Here is a 16,962-nt window from a genome sequence, read left to right as displayed (position 1 = left end):
ACCAGATGGCTCTAAACACATGCATTCCAACCCCTTCTGTTTGCTCCCCACTTGAGTGTGCCACAAACTCGTGCAAGGGGATGTTGAAGAGGGAAGTGCATAATGAGTGAGAATGTAGGCATCGCTACCTACTCAACACATGTTCTATATAATATATGCACACACTTGTAAAAACCTCCTGAGCAGAAACTCAGCTACTACAAAGTCCAAGCTGCATTTAATGGCCCGTCAAGTCAATTTGCAGAACTTTTCCACATTCCCATGACGCTTGTATTAAGGAGTCTGGGGAAGAAACACAGCCCAGTTTGCTCAGACAGGCTTGGCAATGGGATATGGTGTCTCTGTAAATGGGGATGAATCAGCCGTCCCTACGCCTTGCTTGGGACCTGGTAGCTCCAGAACTCCTCCAAAGAGTAGGACAGGCTGCTGGGATGTCTGCCTTGGGGAAGGGGCTTAGTCCCCACCAGAGAGCCTGGGGTCTGGCAGAGTCTTCTTTCTTCTTGAGGCTCACTCTGTGCCATGGGACTGGCCTGTGGCTTCTAAGCTTTCTTCCTTTTGCTGGATTGTGGAGGGAATCTTTAACTACTTGTGGATTTCTCTTATCTGCTGCCTGGGAGAGCTGACTTTTCTCCATAACCCCCGAACTGTAGCAGACTGCTGCGAAGCCGTTTTTCCATTGCCCCACTTACCCTCTAATACCGAAACGTAGATATCCCCTGTGTGGAGCTGGATATGTAACCAGTACATTAGCATCCTTTCCTAAATGGCTTTATTCCTTTCACTTATAAATGGCCCCTTTGCTCTAGTGGGATAAGGGAATGGGGCTTCTCAGGGCTTACTCTTCTCTTTTCTCCATCTGCTCTGTTGGGAAAGAGGTATGTATGGGAGTCTTGGAACCTCGAAACTTATCACTTAACACTTCAAATCAGTGAGGATGTGTAATGAAAGAAAATCACTTTCTCTGGGTAGAAGATTTGTTTTTGACCCTGTCCATGCCCCAGTCATGATAGTCGCTGAGCTCTGCCTACCCAAAAGAAATCTAAGTTGCCAGTAATTCAGGTCTTAAGCATTTTCCCATTAAAAGTGATATTTAACTGGTCGTTTAATTCTGACTCTGTTTTAGAAAGTCCAGAGAAGATTAGGTTACTACAAAGCTCAGTCTCTCTAGTTGTCTGAGGGTAGCCTACGGGGAAGTAATTTTAAAAGAGAAGAGGGGGGTAAAGTGCAGGTTATTCTCTCTATGTTGAGAATCGGTCAGCCTCTCTAAAGATTGGAGTCAACTTTTCATGCTGTATCTTGATGATCTTTAAATTGTGTTTTATATCTCTGCAGTCAGATGCCCTGGATGCAGCTAGAAGGTGATTCTCTGTACATATCCCAGGCTAATTTCATCCTGGCCTATCAGTTCCGCCCAGATGGTGCCAGCTTGAACCGTCGGCCCCTGGGAGTCTTTGCTGGGCATGATGAGGACGTTTGCCACTTTGTGCTGGCCAACTCGCATATTATCAGTGCAGGAGGGTAAGTGCCGCAGAGTTCTCCTCCTTCTTCCTTAGCATTCTTCAGGGAACTTCTGCCTGCCTGCCTCTCACTTTTCTGTCTCAACTCCAAAGGGATGAGGAGGGAGACCATAAGAAGAGGGAGTGTTGGGTTTTTTTTTTTTTTTCCATTTGAAGCAGAGAGATTTACCAAAGGCACTTAATAGGGTTAGCCAGAGAAGGAAAACAGGAAGAGCCTTTAATGAAAAGTGAAGCTGGTTTTGATACTCTCGAGGGGGAAATTTGTTTTGTCTCTCAGCTCTGTTCAGCCCCAAGTGTACTGAGGAAGTAAAGTTATCTCGAAGCTCAGCACCTTATTTTGAGCTGAGTTGCCTAAAACTTAGCAGATTTGGACATCACTAGAGACTCGGGCTGCTTCCATAGCTTTGTTCTCTTCCGACAGAGAGAATAATTGGCTATTGGGGATGGGCTCCTTATTTCTCTCCTAGAGATGGGAAGATTGGTGTTCATAAGATTCATAGCACCTTCACTGTCAAGTACTCGGCTCATGAACAGGAGGTGAACTGTGTGGATTGCAGAGGGGGCATCATCGTGAGCGGCTCCAGGGACAGGACGGCCAAGGTGAGTGGTGTCCCCCTTAGGTACTGTTATTCCCTCCTGTCTATAGGGAGTGGGGTGGGAGAGGGTGGATAGGGCCTTGAGTCTTGGGATTGGCTGAGGGCATTGGGTGGGGGCAGCAGGGGGACAACATGATAAAGGACTCACTTATGTGCCTCTGGCATGCGGCTGGCCATGCCAGGCGACATCCCTGCCAGCTGGCCTGAGAAAGGAGTGGACAGTGGCTGGGAAGCTTGCCACTCACTTGAAATGTGGCGTGAACTCAAAAACAGAGGGCCTGGCCAGCTTTTCCTCCCTGAGCTGAATTTCCTCAAGTTTGTGGGTTGAGTTCTGACCCCAATATTTTATTTTAAAATCTCCCTCCTTTTGCTTGCTTTCTGTTTAGGGAGGTTAATTTTTCACCACCTTGTTTATAAGCAATCAGGCTGATAATTAAAATGTGTTTTTACTGCTTCTCTGGAGAGTGATGTGGTCAGTAAGCAGTAGAAAGACGAGGAGAGAAAGGCGTTTTTGGTGCGTCATTGCCAAACTGCCTGGTCTACGGTCAGACATCTGCCAAGGCAAAACAGAATGAGGTTGAGAAGTAGTGTGACCTCTGCTTTATGGACTCCACTCACCCACGTTTGGGTCAAACAGGACTCCACCCATGACACAGAGAAGAACTTCTGTCTCCATCCCTGTGTCCCGCAGCCCCAGGCAGGGCCCGCACACGCCTGGTCCTGTGGGGCTGCTGTGGGAACTCTGCTGACAATTAAGCTGAGGTGCAGGAGGCCTGGTAGTATCTTACTCGCCTGTTTCCTCTCAGCATCTGGAGATCATAGCGCCAACAGGAGCAAAATGCCTGTTCGTGTCAGCAAACGGGCCTCTGAGACACCTAGGGAGGGTCTCAGGAGAGGGCAGTGGCACTTTTTATTCACTAGCTTTTCTGACTCCATGTACCCTCTGGTGATTACTCCTTCCTATAAACATGCCACCAATTGATATAAAAAGAAGGGCTACATATGTTCCTTTCTATTTACGGAAGCTTCTCCTCCCTTGGCTATTTTCTTCCTAACACTTTGCATTCTGTCAGAGAGACATGCACACCAGCACAGGAAGCCTGAGAAAAATCCAGAAAACCTTTGAACCAACTCGGAAACTGAAGTTCCTATTGCCTGTTTCCCATTCCGTCCACCCTATCCTTACTGCAGGGTTCTGATTGGTCGCTGTCGTTTTACCATTCCTTGAAAAGACACTGGCCTTAACTTGCTGTACTCCTCAGAAATAAATTTGCATAAAAATCTTTTTGGCACATGTGGCCTAAATATTCCCATCTCCTGGCATCTTCCTGTCATGGCTTCGAGCTTCCCCTGGCTCCTCCTTCTCAGTGACGTCTCTTCTAGTCTCTTCTCTGTGGTCTGATACCCAGAGCAGCATAAACTAAGCTTTATGACCACAGGTAGCAATTCAGGGGGATGGGCTGCTATTCTAGTCAGGGGACAGCATCTTTATTTGGGATATTGGATTTGTTTCATGTTTGAAGTACTAACGCAACCCCATTTAGTGGATTCGATTTTTTTTACGCGTTAAAACAAGTACTTTCTAAATTCTAAAATTGTCACTGCAGCACATAGTATTCCTTTTGAGGATTTCTTTTAAGACAGTGACAAAATTCTCCCCCCGGGTTCTTCACCTCCAGAAAACTGGTCGGCTATCTACGGGCTCCCTGGTGACTTCTGGGCCCGCTCATCTTTTCAGACTTCTGGATGCTGCTTCTGTTCCCACTATGTGGTTGTCTTTGCCTCTAGCCGCCTTCGTCTTCCTGACCCATTTCCACACTACCCACAGCCAGTCTTTTCTAGCCAGGTTTCCATGGCTTTTCGGTGGCTTCTGCAGTTCTGTAGCTGCTTCTAATATGCCCAAACCTATGCAAGAACTTAGGCAAACTCATGTTTGCCTGTAAAGATCTATAGCCTGTTTGTTGGGAGTTCCCCCAAATAGCTACTGTGTTTTAGGAAAGAGATTGTTTTATTGGGGTGAAAGGAACTAAAACATTTTCTTCGTAAGACTTCTGAGTTCTGAGTTAGCGATTGCTCAGATTCTTCCTCTCCCTGCCCCTCCCCGCCCCTGCCAACCCTACTTTCAAGCTTATTGAGACTCTGTTTGGATTGCCCCTCTGGGCTTTAGTGAGGCCAGCCCCATCCTGAGATGTGATAGGAATGTAGGAATATTCTTCGTGGGCCTGGGCTGGTTCTGACCATTCTTTCATTGCCTCCTTATTTCTCTGTTCTTTCATTCATTCTTTTAAGTGCCAACTGTATGCAAGGCTTAGTGTACAAGGCAGTAGCGTTTTTCAAAGGTAAGGAAGAGACTGCCCCTCTTTTTAAGGGGAGCTGAAACATGCGTGCAGTGGCTGTGAAGCTGAGCGCAAGTGGCCAGGACTGTCAAGTGTAAGCCTCTAGGGCCAGAGAGTTCAGGGGTGGAGAGATCACATCTGCCTTGAAAGGGGAGAATTTATGAAGGAGGGAACATTTGAACTTGGGTTTGTTTTTTCTTTTTCTTCTTTTAGTTATTTTTCAACGCATAGGTTTGCTTGTTTGTTTTGTAACTGTATGCACTGTAACCAGGCACAATGCTAAGCCCTTTACATTTGTTCATTTTCTCCGTTTATCCTTTAGGTTAATTTTATCCCTACATAATTATGCTTGTAATATATTGTGGATAGCCAATATACCCTACTGTATCTATTTTATAAAGTTTCCTATTATTATTACAAATTATTCGTGTCATCTTTAATGGCTTAATAAGTAATAAGAACCACCATTGTTGGGTGCCTAATACCTTCCAAACACTGTGCTATTACTGTGCCAGGTGCTTTATACATATCTTGACATTTCTGTAGCCCTCAAAAGATAGGTATTATTTCCCATTCTACACACGAGGAAACTGAGGCTACGAAGTCCTGAAATATCCCTAAGATCAGAGAGGATAAGTAACAACTGGGTTCAAACCCAAATGGGTCTGATTCCAAAGCCCATGCGTGCTCTTTCTGCAACCATAGGCTGCAGGGAATATTTTTACCACACAGGCTTCTCTTTGTTTTAGAATTATTTTCTTAGGATAGAATCTCAGCAAGAGAATTACTGAGTGTAAGGCTTCGGTCATTTTAAGGGTCCTGATACATATTGTCAACTGCTTCTTAAAAGGACTATGTAAATGCCCACCTCCACTGAGATATGTCTTTTCCAGGGAAGGGTTTGTTTTGGATTTGACCACTGAGGGTGAAAGTGTGATCAGCATATTGTTGTCAACTCCTGTCCCTCAGGCATCATGACACTCGGGTTTGTGGCTTTCCCAACATCCGCTCAGAATTGGCAACATGCCTCCTGGAGGCCAGGAACCTTGTTCTGTGGTTTGTACGGTGTTGGAATCCACCAGCCCGTCCCGGGGGGAGGGGGTGGCACTGGTGAGTCCAGGACTGGAGTTGTCCCCATAGATGTTGTAATCAGAGTCCTTAGTGTCTCCTCACCTTCCAACCCGCCTCCTGGGGAGTTCGCATCTGAGGAAGGGCAAACCACTCTTCCAGGCCTGGACTATCTGAAAGAAGACAGTAGAAACGCCTCTAGCTACTAGCAAAGGGGCCTGATTGTAGATCCAGAAGAGTAAGCCAGAATCATGGCACTCCAGGAAAGTCGTGGTATTCACTTTTGTTTTCTGCCCCTCCTTGTTCAGAATCTTCTTAAGTTTATTTTCTTTTCCCTGTGTTGGAAGTAACTCATATATACCTTTTATACATACACAAGATCGAAAACACTTTCTCCTTTTATGGGGAAGACATGTCATGTGACCCCAAGAAGGCAAGACCACCCCCACTCCATCACCTGCCCCTTAAATTCAAGGAATGTTTCCTGAAAGTTCTTCCATCTAAGGTCCTGACTGGCTTTTGTGTGTTCCCCTTATAGCACGGCAGGGACCTTGAGAGGTCATTGATCCATCTGGCTGCCCCAGGATCCCTCCTTGGCTGCTGTCTGGGACAGCCCTGTACATTTGAGGCTTCCTTTCTGTTTGGCTAGAGGCTTATTTCCCTGACTGTGTCATCTAGGGTTGGGTGAGGTGAGGGGGGCCTTGTGCTTAATGGGAGATTTCTAAATGCACTGGCTGCTGAGAGGGCTCCCTGAGTGTTGATTAGAGTTAAGCCCGGAGTGGCTGCTAATGTACATTCCTGACTGATAGGGACCAGATAATGTGCTCCAAGCAATATTTTTAACCTGTAGGAGATATGGAAGCTTAAAAGAGTTAAGCTTTTCTGCTACTTTTGGTGACACTAGGTGCTAAATTCCCTGCCGACATGAATAGCACTGGATCCTGGGCATTATCAACAAACAAACAAGAACATACCACCTTCGTGCCTTGAAGCCTCTCTTCTTCCTCCGTTCTCCCCTTCTCTTGTGTCTTCCTTTCTGCTCCTCTCTCTTAATTCTGCTGTAATTCTGTCTTTGTTCCCCCATACTGTGCCTTGATCATCCTCCTTCTCCCTACCTCCCAAAGGAAAATCTGGGTGAGAGATAGGAAAGAGGAAAACCCACCAGCACGAGGAGGTTGTTGAGAGAGGCAAGCTGCACCTGCTCACCCGGCTTCGTCACGTCTCAGCTGGAGTGTGGAGCTCCTGATTCCCTGCTATAAAATTGGGTGGTGAAGAGAGCTCTCAAGTGGATGTTGAGGAGGGCGGTTCTGCCTGGGAGTCAGGTAGGCGAGCCGGAGGCTGGGGAAGCCCCTCGGCTCATACGTTGAGCTCTGTGTCTGCAGGACAGAGAGGATTCTCCACTTCCCCACCGCCCTGGGGATGCTCACCCCACGTCCCAATCCCAGGCGATGCTGACGAGAGCATCTCTTCTGCTGTTTCCAGGTATGGCCTTTGGCATCAGGCCGGCTGGGGCAGTGCTTACACACCATCCAGACCGAAGACCGAGTCTGGTCCATTGCTATCAGCCCATTACTCAGGTAAGGGAGACGTTTTTGGATATGGTTTTGTCCTGTATAATAATGCTTTTATTTTATGAGGTTGGGTGGGCTAGAAAGCTCGTCCACCTGTATATTCCAGGTTGCTTTAAGCCTCTCTCCTGGAGATTTTGAAAATCCTCCAGAGACCTAAGGTGTGTGGCTCACATCATATATGTGTGAGGTGGAGACAACATCCCAGGGGCTAACTTCCTGGGTGTCTACCCCAGAAACGGTGAAGGAAAAGATACTGTTAAAATGTAACTGACTCCAGTTGTTACAAGAGTGCCCCTTCTGGAGCATATGCTCTCTGGAGTTGCTTCCAAAGCAGAGGCCTGTTAGCACTCCTGGGAAGTGACCACACCGGCCAACCTGCTCTCACAACCCACATCTGTGGTTTGTTCCCCTTGGAAAATGTCTTCTAGAGTATCGCTTACAGAGCTGAGTCATCCGGAGAGGCGTGGGGCCCATGTCCAATTGGGCCCTCATCCAGAGACATGTATGCGGGGTAGATTGAGCATCATAGCAGACATGCCAAATTTTTGGTGGTAGCCTTACCTTCCCCCTTGGCCTGTCTGTATTTCTGTGGCTTCACCTCTAAGTGAGTGAGCTTTGCATCCTGACTTCTGCTTTCCAGGCTTTCTTGAACCAAGGCTCTCCTCCCCAGCAGGGTACATAGACTCTCTCCTGCACCTGCTCCGTCAGACGGTTTGTTTTTCTAGGGTCTTCCCCCTCACTGCCTTCGTCCCTCACTCCCCACCTAATGAGCAGTGGGAAAGCTGGGGGGCTGCCACTCTTCTGCCCTGGGTTTAAGTCTGTCGCTCGTTTTACGAGAGAGTGGGTTCCCCACCTTGCTCAGCCCCCTTCAGCCTCCTTCTCCTTACTCCACGGAGCCTGCACCCCTCCTCCTGCCCCCTTCTGCAACTCCCTTTCAAATTTTTTTTCTTTCTAAAGAATTAGAGCCGATTAGCCACGTCATTAATTCTTCAATTTGACGGCTGATATAGCAGGACCTGAAACACACTGCTGACCCCAGAGAATGGAGACCCCGTTCCTTAGCATATTGACGATGAGAGAAGTTAATTAAAATTCCACAGAGCGGAGGTGTCGGCTAACCTATAAACCTGTCGCTGTTCAGAACAAATCATTCTAGCAATCCTAGGAAAGCGGGAAGGCAAGACCAGCAGGGAGTAGAGAGGCCTAAGTGTGTGGGAGCGGAGGGCGGAGAACAGAGCCGTTGAGCACTGTCCTCTCTGCAGTTTCTTTCCACTGCTGCCCGTTTGAAAGCCAGTTGGTCAGGCTGGGGGTCTGTGGGCTGGGTATGTGTGAGGACTGAAGGGACTTGTGGGAGGTGGCAGATGGGCTGGTGACTGTCCTGTGGACTTCTGCGGGCTTTGGACTAGGGAGAGCTGGGGTGGGGCCGGTGGTAGAGGGGAAACCCTTCAGGGCTGGAGATTTAGGCCAAAGAACACGGCCAGGCCCTCTCAGCACCCCATCCCTTAGTCCTCTACTCCGGCCACCTCTCTGGAATGTGGTAGGCTACCCTTTCACAGTAGAGCACGTGTTGAAGCACGTGTTCACTTTAACAGTTGAAGATCGTGTCTGTGAAAGAGGTTGAGGACAGAGTCTAGCCCGTCATTAAGAAGCATTTTCGAACACAGTAAACGGAGTTTTGTTTTGGCCACAACCTGCAGACTGGCTTTGAGGAAGGACTTAGCTTTCTGACGGTACTAGCATTAATCTACCACAGCCCGCACTACTAGCTGCTGCTGAGCATTCGCCATTCGCCCTGTGCCAGGACCTTTGCCGAGTCCTTGATATGCTTCATCTTCAGTGAAAACCTGGGTCTTTTGTTTTCTCATTCTCCTTCAGAGGCTTCTTGTCCTCTCGGTGTCCTGCCTTGGCCCTAGGGTGACGCTCACTCACTACCGACTGGACCATAGTTGCTTGAGATGACCTCTTCCCCAGCTTGACTCTTTGAAAATAGTTTGCACTTGGGGCTCTGTCTTTACTAGAGGGCCATGGTATATGCTGCTGTTCTCTCTACCCCATTTTCCTTTACCCTGAAAAGTACTGGGATAGGGATGTTTCATCCTATGATTAGATCCATTTCTTCTCCCTGCGTCCATGAGTTTGAACCTTTCAATGAGCTCATCCATTTTCCCAGTCTGGGGAGACACTGCCTCCTAGCCTCAGGGTCTGTGCTGGAACACTGGGGTTCTGCTTTCCCACCACCAGCAGGGTAGCCTCGGGAAGCCATGCCCTTCTCTGAGCCTGTTTCCCCAACTATTAAATGAGAATACAGTTTCCTTTATAGGCTTTACTAGATTATTGTGAAGATGACCTGAAATAATGAGTAAGAAAATGCTCTGCAAAGCCAGAAGGGCTATCTCCTTATGGCAACCAGAATCTCTCCTCTTGGGGATAGCCTTTGTTTCAAGGCTTTAGTTGCTGTTTCTCACGTCTCCAGCTTTGCCGGGGGCTTCTCCTGGCCCTCCTGGAGTTCCCCTCCTCCTCAGCAGTCTTCTTGAGGTAGGAACTCTGCAGGAATCTCTTTCCTTCCCCCCCCCCCATAGTGTTTCTGTCCTCGCTGTCTTCTCTTCCCCTCCCTGCCACCTTCTCTGTTGAGTATGGTCGTTGGTATGTATGAGTATGGTCACAAGTGTGGCCACTAATAGGATGTGACCATGAACTTCTCAGGAAGAACATGAGTGGAGGTGGGCAGCAGCTGTCCTCTAGGTCAGGTGTCCCTGGGTTACCCGACAACTTCCCAGTCTCTCACTGCTCCCTTGTACCTCTCTCTAGAAGACACCTGAATGGTTAAGGAGACCCGCCGCATCCCTTTTCTCAATCTCTTTCTTCTGTTGAAAACCATTTGTGAGAGCTTTGTGTCGTATTTATCTAGATGCTGGGGCTGGCTGCCTTCTTTCCTTATGTGTGTGCTTAGACACTTGTAGCAGGAAGCAGGAAACCTCAAGCCTCCGGCTTTATTTGAGGTGCTCCTGCTGGGAGAAAGCAGGTATTCCGTCCCATGTCCACATGTCCCCTTTCCTTCCTTCCATGACCTTGAGTTCTTGATCCATAAACAGCCGTGGAGGGTGATATTTAATACCAGATATGTGCTTAGAGCTGTGTTTAGGTACTCAAAACCACAGAAGGAAAACCAGTAGTCTCCACAGGAGGGTGGCAGACAAGGACCTTTTTCTCTACCTCTTGTGTGCCCTCCTACCCGTCTTCTTGCCCTGATGCCAATAATCCTGTTTTTAAGATTCATGACTTACAGGTGAAGCCCTCCTGTAGCGGAGGCCCAGCCTGGAGCTTTTGATGAGTGAGAGAAGGGCTGTGGGAGGCTCACCTGCGGTGGGAGGGTATATGTCTGGGTATGACTGCGGATCTCACAAACAACCTCCCCAGGTCACGTTGGATGCTGAGCACTTTTCCATGAGTAACACAGAAACGCAGAGTTTTAAAAATGTGTAGTAAGTTTTGTTGCCACTTAAAAATTATTTCCAAAAGGAAACTATTTCCAGCTGAATAAAGTTGGCAAACACTCAAGAGTGAGGAAATACAGAACTGTTGAAGACTCCATTTCCTTCCCTCTGACTTTCTATCCCTTCCTTCCTTCTTTCCTTCCTTCCTTCCTCACTCCCTGTGTAATGACTGGTATGTGACATACATACATGTCACTGGTATGTGGAAGCTCCTGTGAGGATCCTACTCCGTGGAGGGGGTGAGATGGGCATGTTACTGTAATGGCTCCCAGCTGATACTAAGTGCTCAAAACTCAGCCATCTCCGGTTGAGGGGGAAGGGGGTACCACCACCACCACGCCCCTCCCCCGCAGAGGGAGAAATTGAGGCCCAGGGAAGGCGGACTCAGGGCACACGTGGCATGGGGCAGAAGAGGTGGCAGTTGGTGCTCAGGCCCCCAGCCTGTGGCCCGTACTGTGGTGCGGAAGGATGGCCACAAGGCAGGCCCCAGGTCGCTGCTGTGCCTTCATCCACCGGCACGGTGGACGGAAGTTGTGGCCCTTGAAAGGCTCTTGGGGCCTGAAGAACATTCGCTCTTCCTCGAGGCCCAAGTTGAGGTGGAAGGGTGGGGGAAGGCCCTACGTCCTCGAGGCCTGGGCTCAATCAGGCAGCCGTGAGTGCTTGTACCATCCCAGGAGTGTGAGCGCTCATCGAATTTCGGTTTGCACAACGGGGTGGGACCCTAGTGGTGAAATGAATCCGGAGACCCACTTGTCCTGTTTGCCTGCTAGGGGAAGAGTAAGGAGCCCACAGCTCCCCCTTCCTCTGCAGACACCATCTTTATTGCCCTCCAGAAGAAAGGAGGTGTTGCACAGAATCCTTTCCCCATCTCCCAACAACACTTGCTATCGTGTGAGTGAGTGTGGTCAGGAAGGCTTCCCAGGACACTTGGGTTTTAATCCCTTCTCTCGTGTTTCTGTCATTGGGGAAATATATGAGTGGTATAGGTGTAGAAAATTGACTTTGCTGTGTTATTAAATATACAATATAATTTTGTGTAACTTTGCTCACTGTGGTGGCCTGTTTGTTTTTTGGGGGAATAGTCCAAGTCTGCATGAAATGTACCGATTCAAATTTGTAAAGTGAGTTGAGGCCTCTGGGGGGTTTTGATGGAGGAGCGGCCCCCTCTTGCTTCATTTCTCCCAGAGGTGAGGCAGAGTCTGGAAGGAAAGCAATCACTGTGTACTGTTCAGGGAGAAGGTGGGTTTCTGGGGAGAGCAGGGTGTTTGTTCCAGTGGCTACAGGGTTTACTGTGTGTTGTGTGTGTGGTAAACGCATATTCACCAGCCTGTTGAAATACACCTTTCTTTAGTGAAAAGTAATTGCATCTGGCGTTTTCTCTGACCGAGAGGTTTGAAAGATTGGAAAAAGAGACAGCCAACTTTCAGTTTGGATTCTTTTGGTTGCCAGTGGCTCAGCAATCCTTTGGCCCTAGACTTCATAACAGAGCTTTTAGGGGAAGATGAGTCAAAAGTAAAGGTTGTCTCTCTGAATTTTGCCTTTTCTGGTTGGCGATGGAGAGCTGGGTTGTGAAGAGGATTCCTAATCTTGATAACCTGAAGAAAGACTCTGATGGCTGGCTGACTGTCTTGCTTTTACGTTGTGGCTTGGCCTGTGGCCGACTTGATCTTTCCATCCTGCCTTCCCAGGACCGGGGCAGGGGTAAGCTTCCTCTGGGGCCTGTCTAGGAAAAAGAGACCTTCCCTAAGCAAGGAACAGCTCAGTGTCCTCCTTTGCCAGGCCCGGAGCACACAAGAGGGAGCCTCCTGCATGTGGTGGTCCTGGATGAGAGAGTCAGAGGCACAAAGACACCAGGGAGGAGCCAGGGGCTGGCTGGAAGAGGAGGTGTGACACCTGGAGAAAGGAGGAAGCTCTGGGTAATCCTAGATGGGTCCCCTGGTCCAGCCTGAAATGACTGTAAGTTGGAAAAGGATCAGTGTAGGGATCCAGTTGAATCGGAGTCTAGTCCTGCTGAATCTCTAGGGTGGCGGGTGCCGCACAGAGTTCACTGCCCGTGCCGAGCCAAGCCTCTCTGGCGGGTGCGAGTGTATCCATCAGTAGCAAAGACGAGATGCCACAGGGGTGGGTTTCACTTCCTCAAGACCCTGGATTTCTGCCACTACCCAGGGCAGGACGGGCACAGGGAGGCTCATGTGCTGAGCTGCTGGCCTGAGACCAGCAACCCAACCAGCCCTGGCTGGCCCGGGACCCGTGTGTGGGAGCCACTGCTTCCCTGGCCAGCAAGGTTGGCTCAGTTGTCAAGAGCTGACTTAAATAAAACACCACAAATAGAAACAGAGGCTACTGCAGAAGATGGGATACTGCAGGTGCAGAGTTGTGCATTGAGACCCTACCTGTCCTGACAGGGATACATTTCCGTCCCTCAGTCTCTGTTAACTTCTTTGTTTCTCCATCTCTCTGTCTGTCTCTGTCCCTCTCCCTCCCTATCTCTCTCTCTCTCTCTCTCTGTCTACATACCTAAGCACTGTTATGTGCTGGACCCTGGGGAAGCGACAGTGAACTAGACAGCACTGTGTGACCTCAGCTGGGGGCACAGCACATCGGAGGGGCAGGTCTTCCTCCCTTTCTCCCGCTGCCTGCCCCTCCTGGCTCGGGTCCCCGCCTGCACCGCTGTTTCTTCTAGTCCTCCCTCATCAGGAAGAGACCATGTCCTCTCCCTGCCTCAGCCACAGCTGACTTCTCCGGGCTGTGCGCGCAGCATGCCTGTGTTTTTTCCGCCTTTGATCACTGTTCTGCCAACAGATAATTTAGCAATCACATCCCAAGGTGGAAGCATGGAGTTAATGTTAAAATTAGTTGTTTTTTTTTTTAATACTCTTTAAACTTTAGTGGGTGATGAGGCAGAGAGGGAGGCGGGAGGGTGAAGGGGAGCCATAAATTCTGTAGCTGGTGTAGCTGTTCTCTGAGCAGCCGGGAAGCCTCTGATGTCTCCACAGCACTTTCATTAACATTTAAATTAAGGGTTTGTTTTCCAGTCTGTTTTATAGGCTGGGACCTTTCATGGCCTGTCACATGCACCCCCTCCTCCTCCGTCCCCCCCCTGCCCCCCCCCCCCCCCCCCGCAAGTGTGTAATTGTAGCCACTGCTCTATCCTAACTGGGCTGCAGCCGGAGTTCAAAGGGAATTCCTGGAGATGGAGCTCTGGAGGAACAAGGTGTAACAGTCAGGATGTGGGTGTTCCTTCTGAGCTGAAGGTGCTGTGGAGGAGCTCTTTCTCCTCTGGTGTGACCTGTGCTTTCTTCTGCTCTTTCAAGGGACACACTTCAATCTGACCCTGACCCCTCCTTCCCCTTCCTTCCCTGGGGCCACAGGGTGTGTGGGAAAGGGTGCACCCATAAGTGCTTTCTCCTCCTATCACAAGTTAGGGCCTGGGACAGATGGTTCTAAGATACAGATCTTCATGCTTATCTTCCTCCTTTTGATGTGTGTGTGTGTGTGTGTGTGTGTGTGTGTCTGTGTGTGTGTATGTGTGTGTGGGCGCAATACTTCCTCCTCAGAGAAGCAACAATATAAAAGAGATTGCCATCTGAGAAGAATTTATAATAGGGCCCTTTGCTCCTAAAAAGTGCATTCTAGCACAGATGGATACCGTATATAGTTGTTAGCTCTGAGTGTACACATTTGAAATAGCTTACTGATTTAGGAGACCGTCTGAGACCTGTTCTCCAAGGTTTTGGCATTCAGAGGAAGGAAGCTCTTCTACACCCTCAACGGAGTGAGTTTTTTTCTTAATTTTTTTTTAATGTTATTTTTGAGAGAGAAGGAGACAGAGTGTGAGTGGGGGAGGGGCAGAGACAGAGAGGGAGACACAGAATCCGAAGCAGGCTCCAGGCTCTGAGCTGTCCGCACAGAGCCCGTTGTGGGGCTCGAACCCACAAACTGTGAGATCATGACCCAAGCCGAAGTCAATGCTTAACCGACTGAGCCACCCAGGTGCGGCCAGAGTGAGTGGTTTCTAAGCTTCTTTCATACTGGTATATCTGGCAGCATTTGGGGGTGTTTTGAAAAGACATCCCTGCTCTGGTCTCTGTCCTCCCTGTCAGCATCCTGTTGATGTGTAGATGATGAGAATGTGTCCCAAACACCCCAAAGCATCTCCTTAGTTCATAGCTGCTGCTCGCCAGCTGGAGTCCCTCTCTAGACAGTGTCAAGAGGGGCATTGGGTGTCTTTCCTTCTGTTCAGAGGCTGAGAATCCTCTTTCCCTTGGAGCCCTGACCTTATTGCTTGAGTCGCCGTATCTTTGTTCCTTCCTTCACGAATCCACTCAAACCATCCGTGACTTATTTGCAGGATTCAAGATAGTTGAGTGTCTTGTCCTCCTGTTCCAGGTAACCTCGTCAACAGGTGGACACCCTCATGCCTGGAGTCCTGCCCAAGAGGAGTGCGGGAGGAGCAGGGGTGACCCCTGTGCAGGTGCTGCTGGGCTCAGATTGCAGGCTGGTGTCCGGGCCCCGCCTGGTGGTGATTAATCTGGGACACGGGCCGGCAGAGGCCCAGCCAGGGCAGCTTTGGTCCCTCACTGTGAAGACCTTTGGCTCGGACACTGAACTGATCTCTGTAGCCTGCTTCGGCTTGAGTTTGATCTGTCAAGGCTAAAGAGGAACCTGATGGTGGGGCGGAAACTTCCAGCCCTGTCTGACTTATGGCACTGATCCGTTCCAATGGCCCTGTCATGATAATACTCGTATATTTAAGAAGATTTCCCCACCTGTTAGCTGTAACACTCAGATCAGTCAAAAGAGGCACCTTCATGAAATCTCTGTGCTTTTAGTTTCTTAGGCCAATGGTACTTACACTTGTAAGCAGATTAGGGGGTGGGGTAGGGTTTGTACTGGGCCCAGGTGAAAAAGGCATTGATGGGATGTGGCCGGATCAGTAGCATAATGTATGTTTGTGTACTGGGGGAGGAGGGTCATGTCAGGGGGAACGATCACCCCATCCTCCTGTAAGTAGGTGGCTCTCAGGCCATTTGGGGCAGATTTTGGTATTCAGTTTGGAGTCAAGTCTTAAGTTCCTTGTTTTCCTTTTCATTTTAAACCACATTTTTTGAAAAGGTGTCCCTCTCTCCCTCACCACCTTTCCATCTACCAGAGTCCTGGTTCCTGGGCTCTCCAGCTGGCAGTCCACAGTATCCGCTGTATTTCCTTCCTTCTCCGAGTTCAGGACAGTCCCACATGGCCCTACTTGGTCGTGGGATTAAGACCCACCCGAGAACAGGATTTCTGCTGCTCATGACCGTTTTTGTGTGTCAGTTCCTTTATTCTAGTACTTCCATTGGGGGGTTGGGAGCTGGGGACCTACGAACTGGGACATTTTCCTCACACCATCAGAAAAAGAAGAGACCCCAACATATATGGCAGCAGTGGAATATGTTGCTACCAGTGATCTGAGGAACGGCCTGTAAAGATGCTTAGAAGGCCTGTGTTGACTCTGACTCTATATTTGCTGTGCTGACTAGAGCTTTTACATATGACAACACTAACGGATGCTTTATGCCTCAGCAAGCCAACCGATATATTCGGCTCTTCCTTCAGATGGACACTGAGGGAACTTTGGCAGTGTGGACTCGACATCTAATCCTTGCGTCTCTCTAGCGGTTTCTTGAACAGGATTCTCTCAAAGTTTCAGAATGTGAACTTTTGAGGTTTTCTTTCCTGTCTTGTGTAAGAGTGCTATGCCTGTGTGCTACCGATGAAACCCCCACACCCCTGGGGTGCCCTGTTAAGCTGACTCCTCAAGATCCTTGCCCTCTTTCCCACTTGTTAATGCTCCTTTTTCTGACCAGGGCACTTCCGTAAGGGGTAGTTTGTGACCTGGTCTGTGGTACCTTGTCGGATTGGCTTGGCTCAGACCGAAGGTGCTGGCAAGAGAGGGAAAAGTGGAGGAAGGAGGAGGGAGGTGGGAGGGGAGTATGTGCATGAAGAAGCCGTGGTAATTGCAAAGGGAATATTAGTCCAAAAGCTGCTGGCCCAGGAAATTGCTTTCTGCAGAAGCTTTCCTTTTTCATAGTTTCCAATGCAAATTTAAAACATGAATGGTGCACAAAAAAGTACAGGGGGGGCAGATGGAGTGCCAGTTGGATGTGATAACATCCAAAATCTTGAGCAGAGTCTTAATTGCAAAAGAGAATCTCAAGTCAGGAGAGAGAAACTTGTAGGAGATTAAAATAATTATAAAGCCTATTTTGCTATGACCCGCTCCCCTCCCCAAACAGGTACACATACATATATCCTTTCCATGTTCTTGTGTTCAGACTCGTCTGTTCTTGCTCAGCTTATGCTGCTGTCTCCAACTCTGCTCCTTCCTACAGCCAAGTCCT

The 16,962-nt window shown here is 49.0% G+C and overlaps 1 protein-coding gene across 1 annotated transcript in view; it reads left to right on the top strand.

Annotated features, from left to right (window-relative positions):
* The window catches only part of FBXW4 (F-box and WD repeat domain containing 4), an 80,454-nt gene that overhangs the window by 20,331 nt on the left and 43,161 nt on the right, over positions 1-16,962 (top strand). The window contains exons 3-5 of the mRNA XM_047073333.1: positions 1,333-1,518; positions 1,985-2,117; positions 7,000-7,094. Of these exons, the coding sequence (XP_046929289.1) occupies positions 1,333-1,518; positions 1,985-2,117; positions 7,000-7,094 (414 nt within the window). The remainder of the gene's footprint in view (positions 1-1,332; positions 1,519-1,984; positions 2,118-6,999; positions 7,095-16,962) is intronic.

This window comes from Lynx rufus, unplaced genomic scaffold, assembly GCF_022079265.1.
Source record: "Lynx rufus isolate CCGP_SWC_20201006 ecotype Redwood Valley unplaced genomic scaffold, mLynRuf1.p SCAF_11, whole genome shotgun sequence".
Classification (NCBI taxonomy): Eukaryota; Metazoa; Chordata; class Mammalia; order Carnivora; family Felidae; genus Lynx; species Lynx rufus.
Note: the sequence above shows the minus strand (reverse complement) of the source record. Positions and strands in the feature narration are given on the sequence as shown.